Raw genomic sequence first — 13,677 nt, 5'->3', positions numbered from 1 at the left:
AGCAGGTACCACCTAGCACATTAAGTGCTAAGAAGAAAGGCACATCTGTCTACCCAGCTGGGAAGGTTGACAAATTGTGTATATATTGCATGTGTTTGATGAGTGTGATCTTGTGGTTTTTCTATAGATTGTAAGCTACTGCTAACTCATCTCTCTCTTCATCTTGGACCTCAAAGAATGTGTCAGGAATTAGCCATAGAAGTAGAAAATGGAAAGGAGATATATTTTTGTAATCTACCTTTTTCTTCAAAATGGAAGAAATCTTTGCTTTTGCAATTGCCTTTTCCTCTCACAAGCACATCTGTGGACAGTCCTCTCATATATTTGGTATATATTTTTACAAACTTTGTCATTATAGGTGATTATTAATGAGAACATCGCACTATTTTGAACTTTTCTCAAGTACATTCTCCTTGATGTTAACTACAATATCATCATCACTCTTCAGAAATTTGGCAGAACACTATTTAACATGCAGGCCATGTCTAAATTTCCATAGTTACCCCAACAATGTTCTCTATCTCTCTTTTCAATAAAGAACCCAATCAAGGATCATGCATTGCATTTAATTGTCATATCTTTAGTCCTCCCCTTCTTTTTTAACAGTACTCACCTTCAGTGCCTCGCTTTTTTCTTCCTTATGGTATTGACAAATCCAGGCTAGTGGTCTTAGAGAATATCTCCTAATTTGGATTTGATTGACTGCCTCAGATTAGGCTCAGATCAGACCTTTTATTGAGGCAGGAATATCTTGTCCCAATGGGAAACAAGTGATGTCAGTGTCTCGTTATTTGTCATGTTAAGTTTGATCATATGATCAAGGCCAGGTCTGTTTGATTTTTTCATTATAAAAATACCTTTCCCAATTGTGATTAAGAAGTAATCAGTAGTACTTTGAGATTGTGTGTCTTTCACAGCAGTGGGTTGAATATCCATTGCTGACATTTGCCCAAAGCATGTGACTGCCTTAATGTCTTCTTTTACATTCATTAGTTGACAGTCTTGTATAATATAGCTTCCTCTGATCCATATGTTAAGGGTGTGTGTGTGTGTTTTTGTTAATTGCATTAGAACTTCCCAGACCTTTTGAATTAGAATCCTCCCCTTCCCCAGGCACAGGGTAGGGAGTGGAGGTGAGACCTAGGCATTATTATTTTGGAAAATGCCATAGATGACTCCCCTGTGTAGCCAAGGTTAACTCACAACAGCTGCCCTGTTTCTTAACTGTGCCCCACCTTGGACTTAAATGAATCAGAATCTCAGTCGGAGTAGATGGAGGCTCAGAGCTTGTGGTTTTGTAAGGGTCCTCAGGAGCTTTTTGTTGCCCATTCATTGTCAGGAACTGCTGTTCTGGAAAGAATGTTTACTAGTCTGTGGAGGGTGGACTTAAATGTTGGAAAAGTGTATCTCCTATCAAGACTAATGCGTGGGAGACAATATTTGGGATAAGCATAAACACACCACTCATATGTCCCTCTTTCTAACTTGTTTGAGGCTTTACTTTAAAGCATAGTGAGAAAACTTCCCACCCCACGCCCCCCTCTTTTCTCTCACCACCTGTCATTCCAACCCATAGGCAACTACCAGGCCAAAGCTGTCTGTGGGATGCTGCCATATGTCTGTTTTCATGCTTCTAGATTTTGGCATGCTATATCATCGGGATTAGTTTGGCTGTGTGTTTGGAGTGAAAAAAATGTAGTTAAAATGAATTTTTCCTTTTTTAAGAGAAGAGTTGGAGGGCAGATAGTCCAAGTAGTTCTGGTGGTAGTTCTGCTGTTTCATCTAGGGCCGGCCGCCTGTTGGCTTAGCATACTGTCTCCTGGTCCAGGGTGATCGCTCAGGCTCCAACCATTGAGTCTGATTCCAGCCAGCAAGGATGAAGGATCAGAATTGGAAGTCACCTCATTTAAAGAGGCTGCCTAAAGGTAGCTTTCCACACATCCACTGGTGTCCTGTTTGCTAGAACATAATACCTGTCCATTTCGACCTGCAAGAGAAGCTGGGAAAACTGAATCTACCATTAAAGAGATGAGCAGGTGTCAGGGATGGCTATTTGCATCCTGGACTTAGCAGTATGGCATGTTAAAGGGATCTCTCAACGCTTGGAAGGGAGGAGGTAAACTTTTAAGGTCCTCCCACCTGTCTACCCTCCCCTCCCCCCAAACCAGGAGCCTAAATTAATTCTGGAGGAGAAAACTGCATGCTCTAGTTTCACTCCTGCAGATTATTTTAATCGAATAAAGGGAAAACACCATTTTCAGAGAATCTTACTGTCTCTGGATACCAATTAACATAAAGTCTACTTCCAAATAACTGTCAGGGAATTTTTTGGCTTAACGTTTGAGAGAACAATTCCTTGTCATTTTTGTTTTAGGATATAACTTCACAGGGGAGGAATACTTAGTTGGAATAGCTGTGCCTTTCCTGTATTATTAGTAGACTGTTCTTTTTCTAAACCCAAATCACTAAGTGGTCACCACTTTTTGAAACAAATACACCAACTACTGTTTTTAAAGGCAATAGTGAAATTTACCAAAGCTTTATCTTTTTGCTTGCCATTGCTTCCTGCAGTCCTTTTATTCCCTTTGGCTTCGTTTTTCTTCTTCTGAAGAACATAATATGGAAGGTCTGGGATATTTTTTAAACGCAGGCTAGAGTGAAAGGCTGGCAGGCATTTACCACAGCCAGGAGCCACCGCTGCTGTGGAGAAGCCTGCTGCGCCTTGATGCCGTTAGCAGTACATCTCTGCTTTTACTTCAAGTGTATATTGCCTGGCAAGGAGTAGGTTTTCATGACAAAATGTTTCAAGGAATCTGACTTTTTATGTAGTGCTCCCTCTTTCTTTTATAGTTGGTTCATTTTCTTTTTCCCCCTCCGTTTCCTCACTTCTGCTTTGTAACATGATAGAATGGATGCAGCTTGTCTTTGGATAAATTCCTTGCCTCTGTTCATACTCTTCTCCCTGGAACCTGCCAGGTTGATTATTCCCATAGAGCCATGGAGTTGGTTCCTCCAGCAGACAAAAAGTCTGCAGTTCCGCCTAGCAGCTGGCTCATGCAGTACTTAATTGGCAAACTTCGAGTTTATAAATGACAGGAAATGCTCCTTTCAGAAATGCTCAAACAGTAGGGAAGAGGCAATTGGCAGCTAGTGAGCAGAGCAAGAGCTGGAGTTGGCACACAGCGTCACCCACACAGCAACATCCATAGCTTGACAGTGCTGGCAGCTTGCTTTGGGGTTGGCAGAAGTTAGACCAAGTGCTGTTGTCTTAATTTTGGTAGTGCCTTTGGAGTCTTCCCAAAAGTCTCCAAATAATAGCATCATCTTAAAATTGCTAACTTCCTGCTTATGGAAGAGGCAAGAAAGGTGAGCAGTTCCTTAGGTCTTAGCTAGTTTAAGGTGCTCTTCAAGAAACAAAATATGAGTTGAAAGGAATTTTTAGATCAGATGATTGTTTGGTGGAATCTCAGTCCTTCTGAGGATTTCTTGCTATGGGTACAGCTCTTTCATCAGTAAACAGTTTCAAAGTAAATAATTCCTTGTACACATTAATTACCTCCAAGAGGCCCTGATAACTTCTTATGGGGGGAAAGTTTCTTTGCCCCCTCCCTTTTTTTTTTTTAAGATTTCAATACTTTTTTTAGGTCACGGAGTTGAGTAAACTCAATTCCAGTTCCAGACCAAAATCCATTAAAACAAAACAAACAAAACAAAGAAACCCAGAAGTATCTATTTTACAAGCCCAAGGAAAACACTGGCGTCCCTCCAGGTTCCTGCAGGCTGCTCTTGTTGGCTGGCATGCACGTCTCCATGCCTTTGTCATGTCTTAGGTTCTGTTCCCCACAAAGTAAATACACTTAACCTTACTGTTTGCTCATTCTTGTATCATAGATGATTAGGAATTACTCATGGGCAGACTGCACCAGTTATGCAAACTTGCAGTTGAGCAGCTTTGTTCTTTTGTTTTTTTAAGCTCTAACATAGAGTCTGCCAACAACTCCAAAGGAAGTTCTGCCGATAGGCATCTGGCAGAAATCCACTGGGAAGCAGCTTGTGTCCTGTGAATATCCTTCACCTCTGAAGGTTTAGGAAAAAGGGTCCGAGATAATGCAGCTAACATTAACTTAAACGCAGTGTGTTTAAGAGCAAGGGCAATGCTGATGAGTTTTTTCAAGCTCCATCTCAAGAGACTTGAATTCACAGGTGGAGGAGGCTTATCATACCCATTGTTCTGGTTTTAGTTTTGTAAGTAAACATGAAGTTATCTGCTTATCTTATGGCCCGAGTCCTAAAAGCATGGCTTAATATGCCGAATCCCACGTAAGACTGCTTTGTACCAGAGAGCCAGTGTCATGATTGTCAAGGGGACAGGATGTTTATGTGAGGTCCTTATATTCTCAGAGGAAAGTTTCCTTTAAAAATAATTTAGGGCCAGGGAGATGCCTGGTGGATATGGAATTGGAGCAAAGGGAACTGGGCGATGTTCAGAAATGTCTTCATCAAGACATCTGATGAGTCAACGTTTTATTACGGTGCCAAGAGGACACGTCACTGTCAGACTGGGCACCACCTCCTGGGGTGCTCAGTCTGCTTCCCTCGGATGCCTTCTATATTTGACAGGTTCTGCTGCTGTTTTCATCCCTGTGCAGAACACATTTCTGTCTACATACTGATTCTTTCTTCAGGTCTTTGCCCCTTCTTGCTCTTCGGTTTTGGTCCTTTGGAACCTTCTCTACTGACCACCATTCCTTTTCCAAACTTTACACAACTTTTCTCTTAAACCCCCAACACCTCAACTAAACAAATGCATAGATACCTTTCATCACTTGTGGAGAGATGATTTACCTTTTGTTCAGCCTTTGAGTTTTGACGACATGTCTTTGCCTCCGAGCAGTGGTCTTCAGTACTTTCCAGGCTGAGACATGCTGGAGCTCTGCTGGCTGGTCTCACGCTCAAAAGATGATGCCTGTTACCTGCATCCTCTGAGGACATTCACAAGTCGCTCTCCAGGATTAGTCACAGGAAAAGCAGTGTTTACTAAGCAAATGAAGTTTTTCTCTTACAGACATGGTAAATCATGCAACTGATTTTTTTCCTTCTTCTCTTAATCAGCTGCTAAGGAGCTGAGAGTCGAATTTGTGTACTAGCATTTCTGGCTTCATCTTATCTCTTCTGTTCAGGTCCCTATGCTCTTATTTCTTCACCTTTGTTTTATCTTTTTAGGTTATGTGTTCTTTGTAAGCAGCATAAAATCTTACTGGAACAAGGCCCAGAAAACAAATAATTATAGTCACAGCAAAATACAGTGGGACAGATCTGGGCAAGTTACACCTTAGATTTAGGCTGATCATTTAAACTCCTCCCCCCTCAAAAAGTAAATAATTCAAAAGAACATGATATGGATGTTCTCAGTGACACAAATTTTTAGATCCTAGCTTTACTTAAAAAAAGAAAAATTGGTTAAGCCCTGGCCAGTGTCTCCCTCAGTTGGTTGAGTGTCATCTCATGCACCGGGAGAATGCTGGTAATAGATGCTGACATTGAACACAGTTTATGGTCAGTGTCAGCATTAATTCAGTTGGTCTATCTAGTTATTAAAATATGATAGGACTTAAAGGGTCCCTCAAGAATAAATGGCATATGCTAACTGCATAACACACTGGCAGGCTGAGGTATGGTGCTTTCCGAAAAAAGACATGGTTCTTATGACTTGGAAATGCTGATGAAGTAATTTTATTTGGTGTTTTTCACTGATGGATAGCAATAGTAGTCACCTGACCAAGCTGTGCAGGACAAGCCCCTACTACAAATCTCCACAGGCAAGAGTTGTGATTTTTTTTTTTAAAAAAAAGTTTAGTGATAAGGCAGTCTTCTGATGTTTATTCTAAGAATGCTCTAGAGCATCGGTTCTCAAACTGTAGGATCGTGACCCCCTTGGCGGTCGAACGACCCGTTCACAGGGGTCGCCTAAGACCATCCTGTGTATCAGATATTTACATTATGATTCGTAACAGTAGCAACATTACAGTTATGAAGTAGCAACGTAAATAATTTTATGGTTGGGTCACAACATGAGGAACTGTATTTAAAGGGCCAGAAGGTTGAGAACCACTGCTCTAGAGCTACAAGACAAGACTTCATTTAGCTGACAACTGTGTTGTGTGTGTTATGACATCCTGGGAAACAATAGGGAATACCAAATTAATGCCAAGCTATAAAGAATATAGTGCGTCTATCTAGACAGATGCTGAAGAAACAAAATCCAGTACTCAGAGAAAAATCCATTGTTTTTAATAAGAATATTTCCTGGAGTTGAGCTTTAGGTTCTCTTACAGGAAATATGAGGTACATGGTGAGGCCATAAAGGAACAAACTCAAGATAAGCAGAGTTTAGATGATTTTCATTTGTAGAAAACTAGGTGTGGGGTCTAGAATCATACATTGCTGTGTTTTTCGTAAGTGTGAAAGGCATGGTTTAGACTAAAATACCCCCTTAATATACTGACTGCAAGATACATTTATTAGCATGAGAATTTGGAAATATGTCAGTTTTAAATGGTTATGCTCTGATACAGCATTTCTATTACATAAAATTTTAGAAGCATTTGTACAAGGGCACAAGATTTATGTTTAAAGATTTTTACATGAATTAGTGAAAAATTGGAAACCAGACTTTATGAAGGTATTTATTTTAATGCTCACTTGAAGATATAGAGACATAGACATGAGAGAGATACATCGATTGGTTGCCTTCTGTACACGCCCCATCTGGAACCCGCAACTAGGTTTGTGCCCTGATTGGGAACTGAACCCACGATCTTCCGTTGCATGGGATGACACTCCAACCAGCTAAGCCACATCAGCCAGGTCATGTTTTTTTTAGAATTGGTTTTTATTTTTTGTTAATCCTCACCCGAGTATATATTTTCTTTCTTTTTTTTTTAAGAGAATGGAAGGGGTGGGGGGAAGAGACACATCAATGTGAGAGAGACACATTGATTGGTTGCCTCCTGTACACGCCTACCAGGGATCCTATGTGCCAGGACCAGGAATCAAACCCACCACCTTTTTTTGGTATATGGGACAACGCTGTAACCAACTGAACCATCTGGCCAGGTGAAGGTCTTTAAAGTAGTATCCTCAGATATAATGAAATAACTGTCAGGTTAAGGTGAAGGAACAATGGATTTTGTTCTTGACTTTTCTGTGATGTGATTTTATTCTCATAACTTCATTTACTTGTTAGAATCTTCCTTGGATATAGTGATGGGGGAATCTTCATTGTAAACATAATCTGTGCCTCTATTGCAATACATTTAAACTTTATAACATTTATATAACTTCTAAATCTATAATTTGGTGACATTTTAAAGTTTAAGAACATTGCGTACAGAAGTGATAATTTAGATGCAAGTGCTTTCAGGATGAGTATATAAATAAGATCTTCTCGATGTGTTAGGTAAACTCACGTCAGCTTACTGCGGTGGTTTTCCAACTGCCCCGTTTTCCTGCTGTATGTGAAGCCCCCATCCCTATGCCACCGATAATAGCCTGATTGTATGCAGCAAGCATGAATGTCCTGTGTTTCTTTCCCGACAGCAATCAGAAACGGAGACTGTTCATCTGTTTATCCCAGCCTTATCGGTCGGGGCCATTATTGGCAAGCAGGGGCAGCACATCAAACAGCTTTCTCGCTTTGCAGGAGCTTCTATTAAGGTACTGTTCTGCCAACTGTGGCTGCCCTGGAGCTTTAAATACAGTCAGTTACAGAAACATGAGTCTTCTTGACACCTCATACTTGGAATTGAAGGTAGAGTCTGTCCTGAGGTTACTTTACTTCATATGGTACTCAGTGCGATACTTGAGGGAATTTACCAGTTGTCTAAATTTATGAATTTATCAGTTTCTTGCTCACACAAGACACTTGGGGAGCTCTAATGCACGAGGGCCAAAGACCACACTCTGAGTAACGATGGTGTAGTGATAGGGGCATGGGTGGTGGAGATACAGACCCAACTCTCCCTCCAGCTCTATTAGCTGTGTGATCATGGGCCAGGTAATGCAACTGTTCCAGCCTTCCGTCTGCCCATATGTATAGAGGGAATACCTCGTCAGGATGTAGTGAGGATTAGCGGAAGGGCTGCAAATGGACTTTTACATTAGGACCAGGCATAATGTAAGGACAAGTGTGTGGCAGGAGCAATCACTAATAAACCCACATTATTGCCTCTTCATAACTTCCTTCTGGAATGCTTTCTACATATCACTAAGTCAGGTGCAAATGTCAGGCTGGTTTGTGTCACCTTTCTGTCATAACCCCTTGATGGGTCTGTTCCAGATTGCTCCAGCTGAAGCCCCAGATGCGAAAGTGAGGATGGTGATTATAACCGGGCCACCGGAGGCCCAGTTCAAGGTATGTGCCCTGGAGTCTGTGCACAGGGAGCAAATGAATGGATGTGGAGAATATGAAAGCCTTCTTTTCAGGAACACTAACCTGGCTTCTCCCTTCAATGTATTTCTAATACTCAGTAGAAACAATTTCTCGATGGAAATTTCTAAGACTAAGAACAGAGGAGCAATTTGAGGTCTTGCTTGCCAGCCACTGTGGTCAGTTTGGCACACATACAATTCTATAAAAATTAGAATTGTATACTTGAAACATAATTTTTCTGACCAATGTAACCACAATAAATTAAATTGAAAAAAAAAAAAGAGTAGAAACAAACCAATTACATTTCAAAACCAAAGCCTTTGTTTTAATTTTGAGAGTTCTGTAGTGGTTTTTGGATTTACCTGTCTTCCGAAAGAGAATTTGCTCAAAGCGTCATTATCATATGTGAAGGTGAACCCTTAATACTGAAATTTACAAACCTGCCTGGTTAATATGCCTTGGAAAACTTGTTCTCGGAAAACTTGTTCTCAAATTTTCTTGTCCCTGAGAAGCCATAAACTTGAATTAAAATGTGTTTTCCTCTTTTCCGTGGATTAACTGTTAGCCCCAGTTCATCGTCTCTCTAATTACTCTTGTCCAATTAAACTTAACTCTGACTTTTTTCCTTTGGTACAAAGCAGAGCAAATTAATGGTTATACACCACAGGGAAGGTTTCTTATGTGTAACTTCTAGTTGTATGCAGTAGGTGACAGGATGTGCTGACTGTAAATATCAGAAGTATATGTTAACTTTTTATAGTCTTATTCAAAGTAGAAACCATCTGGTTAAGAGGAAAAAACAAACTATTTCTCTCAGCAGGTTTCTCACTGGCCCATTTAGACAAGAGTTGGCTTCCTGTGAGCCTAGCACAGCTGGCTCTGTAGTTCTTCCCTAGTCTCTTCTGCTCAGAAAGATATATTCATTTATTGCCTGGAGGAGAGGTTTTACCTTTCAGATGGAGAGCAAATGCCTTTAACTGTTGTGTAAAGAATATGGTCCATTCTTTCATCAACATTCAATTGACTCATCTATGACATGCAGTTACCGTCAACCTTTTCTCGGGCTTCCTAACTTCTCAGTCTCTTATGCAATCTTCCATCTATCAAATGCAGACGTATCACTGGCGAAGGACTATTCCGTAGACTTGGGCAATCTTTAATGTTCAAGGACTTTTTGTCTCCTACATGAATGACACTGATTCACAGGTCATGTTCTCATCTGTAGGCTCAGGGAAGAATTTATGGAAAAATTAAAGAAGAAAACTTTGTTAGTCCTAAAGAAGAGGTGAAACTTGAAGCTCATATCAGAGTGCCATCCTTTGCTGCTGGCAGAGTTATTGGAAAAGGAGGCAAAACGGCAAGTACTTCAGCAAAACCTGTGCAGTGGTATGAAAGGGAGAGCGTTGAAAGGTACTTAGGAGTTCCAAGTCCCTGAATTTTGGCTAATTTATAAAAAGCAGGACCATCTGGGCCAAGGTTCGGAGAAGACTGTCCTTTGTTCCTCCTGAGTGTTGGTGTTAGCTACTGGTGAAAGTAATGCCTCTCTTTCAGACCACTTTGTGTGAGAAAACTCATTTATAAGGGGCATTCAGCATTTTTCTGTTGACATAACTCAGCTTTTAATTTTTATTGCACAATGACATGAGAAATTTTTTTTTAATTTCATCTTTTATAACTTGTAACTATAACCGAAAAAAATTGTTTCCTAGTTTTAATGCATGTAACTAAGTCATTTTCAAAGCTATTTACAATTTTGAAGTGACTGAAAGCGTACACTTTGGAAGCAGACTCTCAGGGTTTGAATTTGGTTCTGTCGTTCACTTGTGTAACTTTGGGCAAATCAGTTTCTTTCCTTAAGCCTTAGTTTTCATCATCTTGCAATGGGGACAATACTACTAACTGTACAGAAACATTACTGGATTCAGTGAAATTTGTAAAGCCATAGCTAGTGTTTGGCATAGTAAGTGCTCAGGAAATGGTAACAAAAACAAAACAAAACTTAACATGATTTGTATTTATCTTTTTCAGGTGAATGAGCTCCAGAATTTATCTAGTGCAGAAGTTGTTGTCCCTCGTGACCAGACGCCTGATGAGAATGATCAAGTGGTGGTCAAAATAACTGGTCACTTCTATGCTTGCCAGGCAAGTGGGCTCTGATGTGATAAGCAAGCTCTAATGCTTTTTTCCCAAATGGAAACAATTTTCCTGTGGGTACCAAACACTTAAAAAAAATTTTTTTTAATTGATTTATGTTTTCAAATGAGTTGGTTTAATTCCAGGGGGTACAGAATTCGGGATAGAAAAAAGACTGAAGAACACACTTTGATAGGACTCCAGGCTGGGTCTACTGTGATCTCATAGCTAAGTTAAAAATGGCCGAGAAGAACTAAAGAGATGAGCCACTGCATTATTACTATTAACAAAACACTTCATTCTAGCTTATAGGTGGCAAGAGATGTTATAACAGGGAATTCGGATGTTAAAATAAATGGAATTGCCTCAGGCTCAAGGACCAGCTCACGTTTTGCCAGATTTAATTCCACTAATGGCCAGGAAACACTTCTATCCTGAGTTTCTTTTTATGCTTCTCCTGGAATGCCTTATCTTCCTCATCCATCTCTTTGCCACCCTCACAGATGGACATGGCCCCTTCCCCAGAAACTGAGCTCTCCGTCACACCCGTGTCTATGCCTCCAGGTGGGCCCATTGATTCTAGTGCCAAACACTTAATTCTTCTTTTAGCAGGTGACTTCAGAGACTACTAGCAAACTAATTAGTATGGATAATTAATCTTCAAATAAACTTCTGTTTGAAGTTTTTTGAAATGGGAAAGTAAACCAACTTTGAGTAACTGTTCATCAGTTGGAAATTTCAAAACTCTCTCCTTCTGTAGGTTGCCCAGAGAAAAATTCAGGAAATTCTGACTCAGGTAAAGCAGCACCAACAGCAGAGAGCTCTGCAAAGTGGACCACCTCAGTCAAGACGGAAGTAAAGGCTCAGGAAACAGCCCACCACAGAGGCAGATGCCAAACCAAAGACAGATTGCTTAACCAACAGACGGGCTGACCCCCCATCCAGAATCACATGCACAAGTTTTTACCTAGCCAGTTGTTTCTGAGGACCAGGCAACTTTCGAACTCCTGTCTCTGTGAGAATGTATACTTTATGCTCTCTGAAATGTATGACACCCAGCTTTAAAAAGATAAAAAAAAATTAAGGGGGAGGGAGGAAAAGAGGAGCTCTGCACTTCCCTTTTGTTGTATTTTCAGTGTAAAAATTTTCTAATTTTTCTTAACATTTTCCATTTATGCAAGAAATTGGCTTAACAATGCACTCACTAAATTCATCAAATAAAAATAGATTGCTCCTAAGTGAGAATAGAATTATTATAGGAACTTAAAATGTTAAGGTATCAACGTAGAAAAACTTGTTTTATTTTTATCTAACACTAACATGAATAACGTAAGGGAAGTGCTGAATGGTGTTGGCAGGGGTATTAAATGTGCATTTTTACTCAACTACCTCAGGTATTCAGTAATGCAATGAAAGCAAATTTTGTGGGGGTTTTTTTTTTTGAAATTTTTATATACTTTATAAAGATAAAAGTCCAACTGTTTTTTAAAAAATAAAATTTAATTAGCTAACAGGCAAATAAGTGAAAAAAAATTTTTTTACTTCAGGCTGGTGACAGTAAAGCTGGAAAATTAATTTCAGGTTTTTGAGGCTTTTTGACAGTTTTTAGTTGGAAAATCCAATAAATGTCCAGTGACACGGAGCAGTGCCTATATTTGGAGAGCAGCAATACCATTTATTTTTTTTGTTTATGGTAGGGAAAGTTTTTGATGGTACTAACAGAGCAAAGTGGTCACAGGAAGTTTTGGAATGGCTAGTTTAAATGGCTTCAGGAGATGTCAATGTTTTTGTTTGGCTAAGTGATTGAGTGCATAATTGCTTTGTGCTTCTGACTATCACTACCTAAAGAAAGTGCATCAGTGGAGATATGCAGCCCCTGTGGACTTGAAACTGATTGGCAAAAAGCAAGCCCCAGCTTGTCTTACAGGATGCTTAGTTTGCCAATCCACCTCAGAGCAGTTGGTTTACCCTTTGAGCAGACCCCAAAAGAGTTGATTGCAAAGACCAATGGGGCAGTCAGATGGTGTGAGTGTTTAAAGGCCATAAAAAGCTATATCTGCATGTGCCAGGCATTGCCATGAGCCTCACTAAGCTGTTTTGAAGATTTTTAAACAATGATAAAAAAGGAAAGGCCACCTAAAATATTACATTACATACAGCAGAATTTCTGTATTCTGTGCAACCAGTTATTGTAAGAAAACAATTTTTGGAATATAATTCGAATGACTGTGATAAAACTTTTGACCTGAACTCATTTGCCCATTCTGTAACTTGATGGTAAAGCCCAGTATGTACAATGATGTGGGTGTGGGTGGTCTCCAAGGCCACACTGCTCTCAGAATTGTTTGTGTTGCTTTTTGTTCATAAAAGGATCACAGTCGTCATATTACATGGATCTGAAGGACATATATAATTGCCTTTAAAAAATCATTTTGCCTCATTTGTATTTCAAAATGAATTTCTACAGACTAGGTAAGTTTTTCCGATGATCAGTGTATCAGACATTTTGGAAATGACTTGAAATGTTTTCAGAAAACCAGTTTATTTTGTAGTGTTAGCCAAAAAGTGCCCTTTTTGTCACTGAATTCATCTAGCATTCATAATCCCCCCCAACCCCCAACAGCGAATTGCTTAAAAAATAATCATGGACTGGCTTTTGGGTTGGTTTTTAGGTGAGATGTGCTTATGGCCAGAACTCTTCCTCAGTATTTGATTTTGCCAATATTTGATGAGTTGTTTTTTTAAAAATACAGATAGGTGCTGCATTTATATCTGCTGGTTTAAATTCTGTCATATTTCACTTCTAGCCTTTTAGTGTGGCAAATCATGTTTTACTTTCAATTAAGCATTGGTAATGGAGTATCTGGTAATAGCTAGAAAATAATTCTGTAACTGAGTTTGTACTCACCGCATATGGATCATTCCTCATTTGTAATGTGCCCAAATGCAGCTTCATTTTCCAGACACCTTGATGCAGAATAAAGTTTTTCATCATTAGGTGCAGCTTGATGTGTAGTATGTTTTTATTTTTGATTTTTCAAATAAGTATGAATGTAAGTTATAAATTTAAACAGATTTTTAGTAATGCTATGTCATTCTCAAGTTAAAGCACC

The 13,677-nt window shown here is 39.6% G+C and overlaps 1 protein-coding gene across 1 annotated transcript in view; it reads left to right on the top strand.

Annotated features, from left to right (window-relative positions):
• IGF2BP3 (insulin like growth factor 2 mRNA binding protein 3) overlaps positions 1–13,567 on the top strand; it is a 40,027-nt gene extending 26,460 nt beyond the window's left edge. The window contains exons 8-12 of the mRNA XM_059712560.1: positions 7,600–7,716; positions 8,339–8,413; positions 9,657–9,788; positions 10,460–10,573; positions 11,325–13,567. Of these exons, the coding sequence (XP_059568543.1) occupies positions 7,600–7,716; positions 8,339–8,413; positions 9,657–9,788; positions 10,460–10,573; positions 11,325–11,423 (537 nt within the window). The 3' untranslated portion in view covers positions 11,424–13,567. The remainder of the gene's footprint in view (positions 1–7,599; positions 7,717–8,338; positions 8,414–9,656; positions 9,789–10,459; positions 10,574–11,324) is intronic.
• The last annotated feature ends 110 nt before the right edge of the window (positions 13,568–13,677 follow it).

This window comes from Myotis daubentonii, chromosome 10, assembly GCF_963259705.1.
Source record: "Myotis daubentonii chromosome 10, mMyoDau2.1, whole genome shotgun sequence".
Classification (NCBI taxonomy): Eukaryota; Metazoa; Chordata; class Mammalia; order Chiroptera; family Vespertilionidae; genus Myotis; species Myotis daubentonii.
The sequence above is the reverse complement of the archived record's forward strand: the minus strand, read 5'-3'. Positions and strand labels throughout refer to the sequence as shown.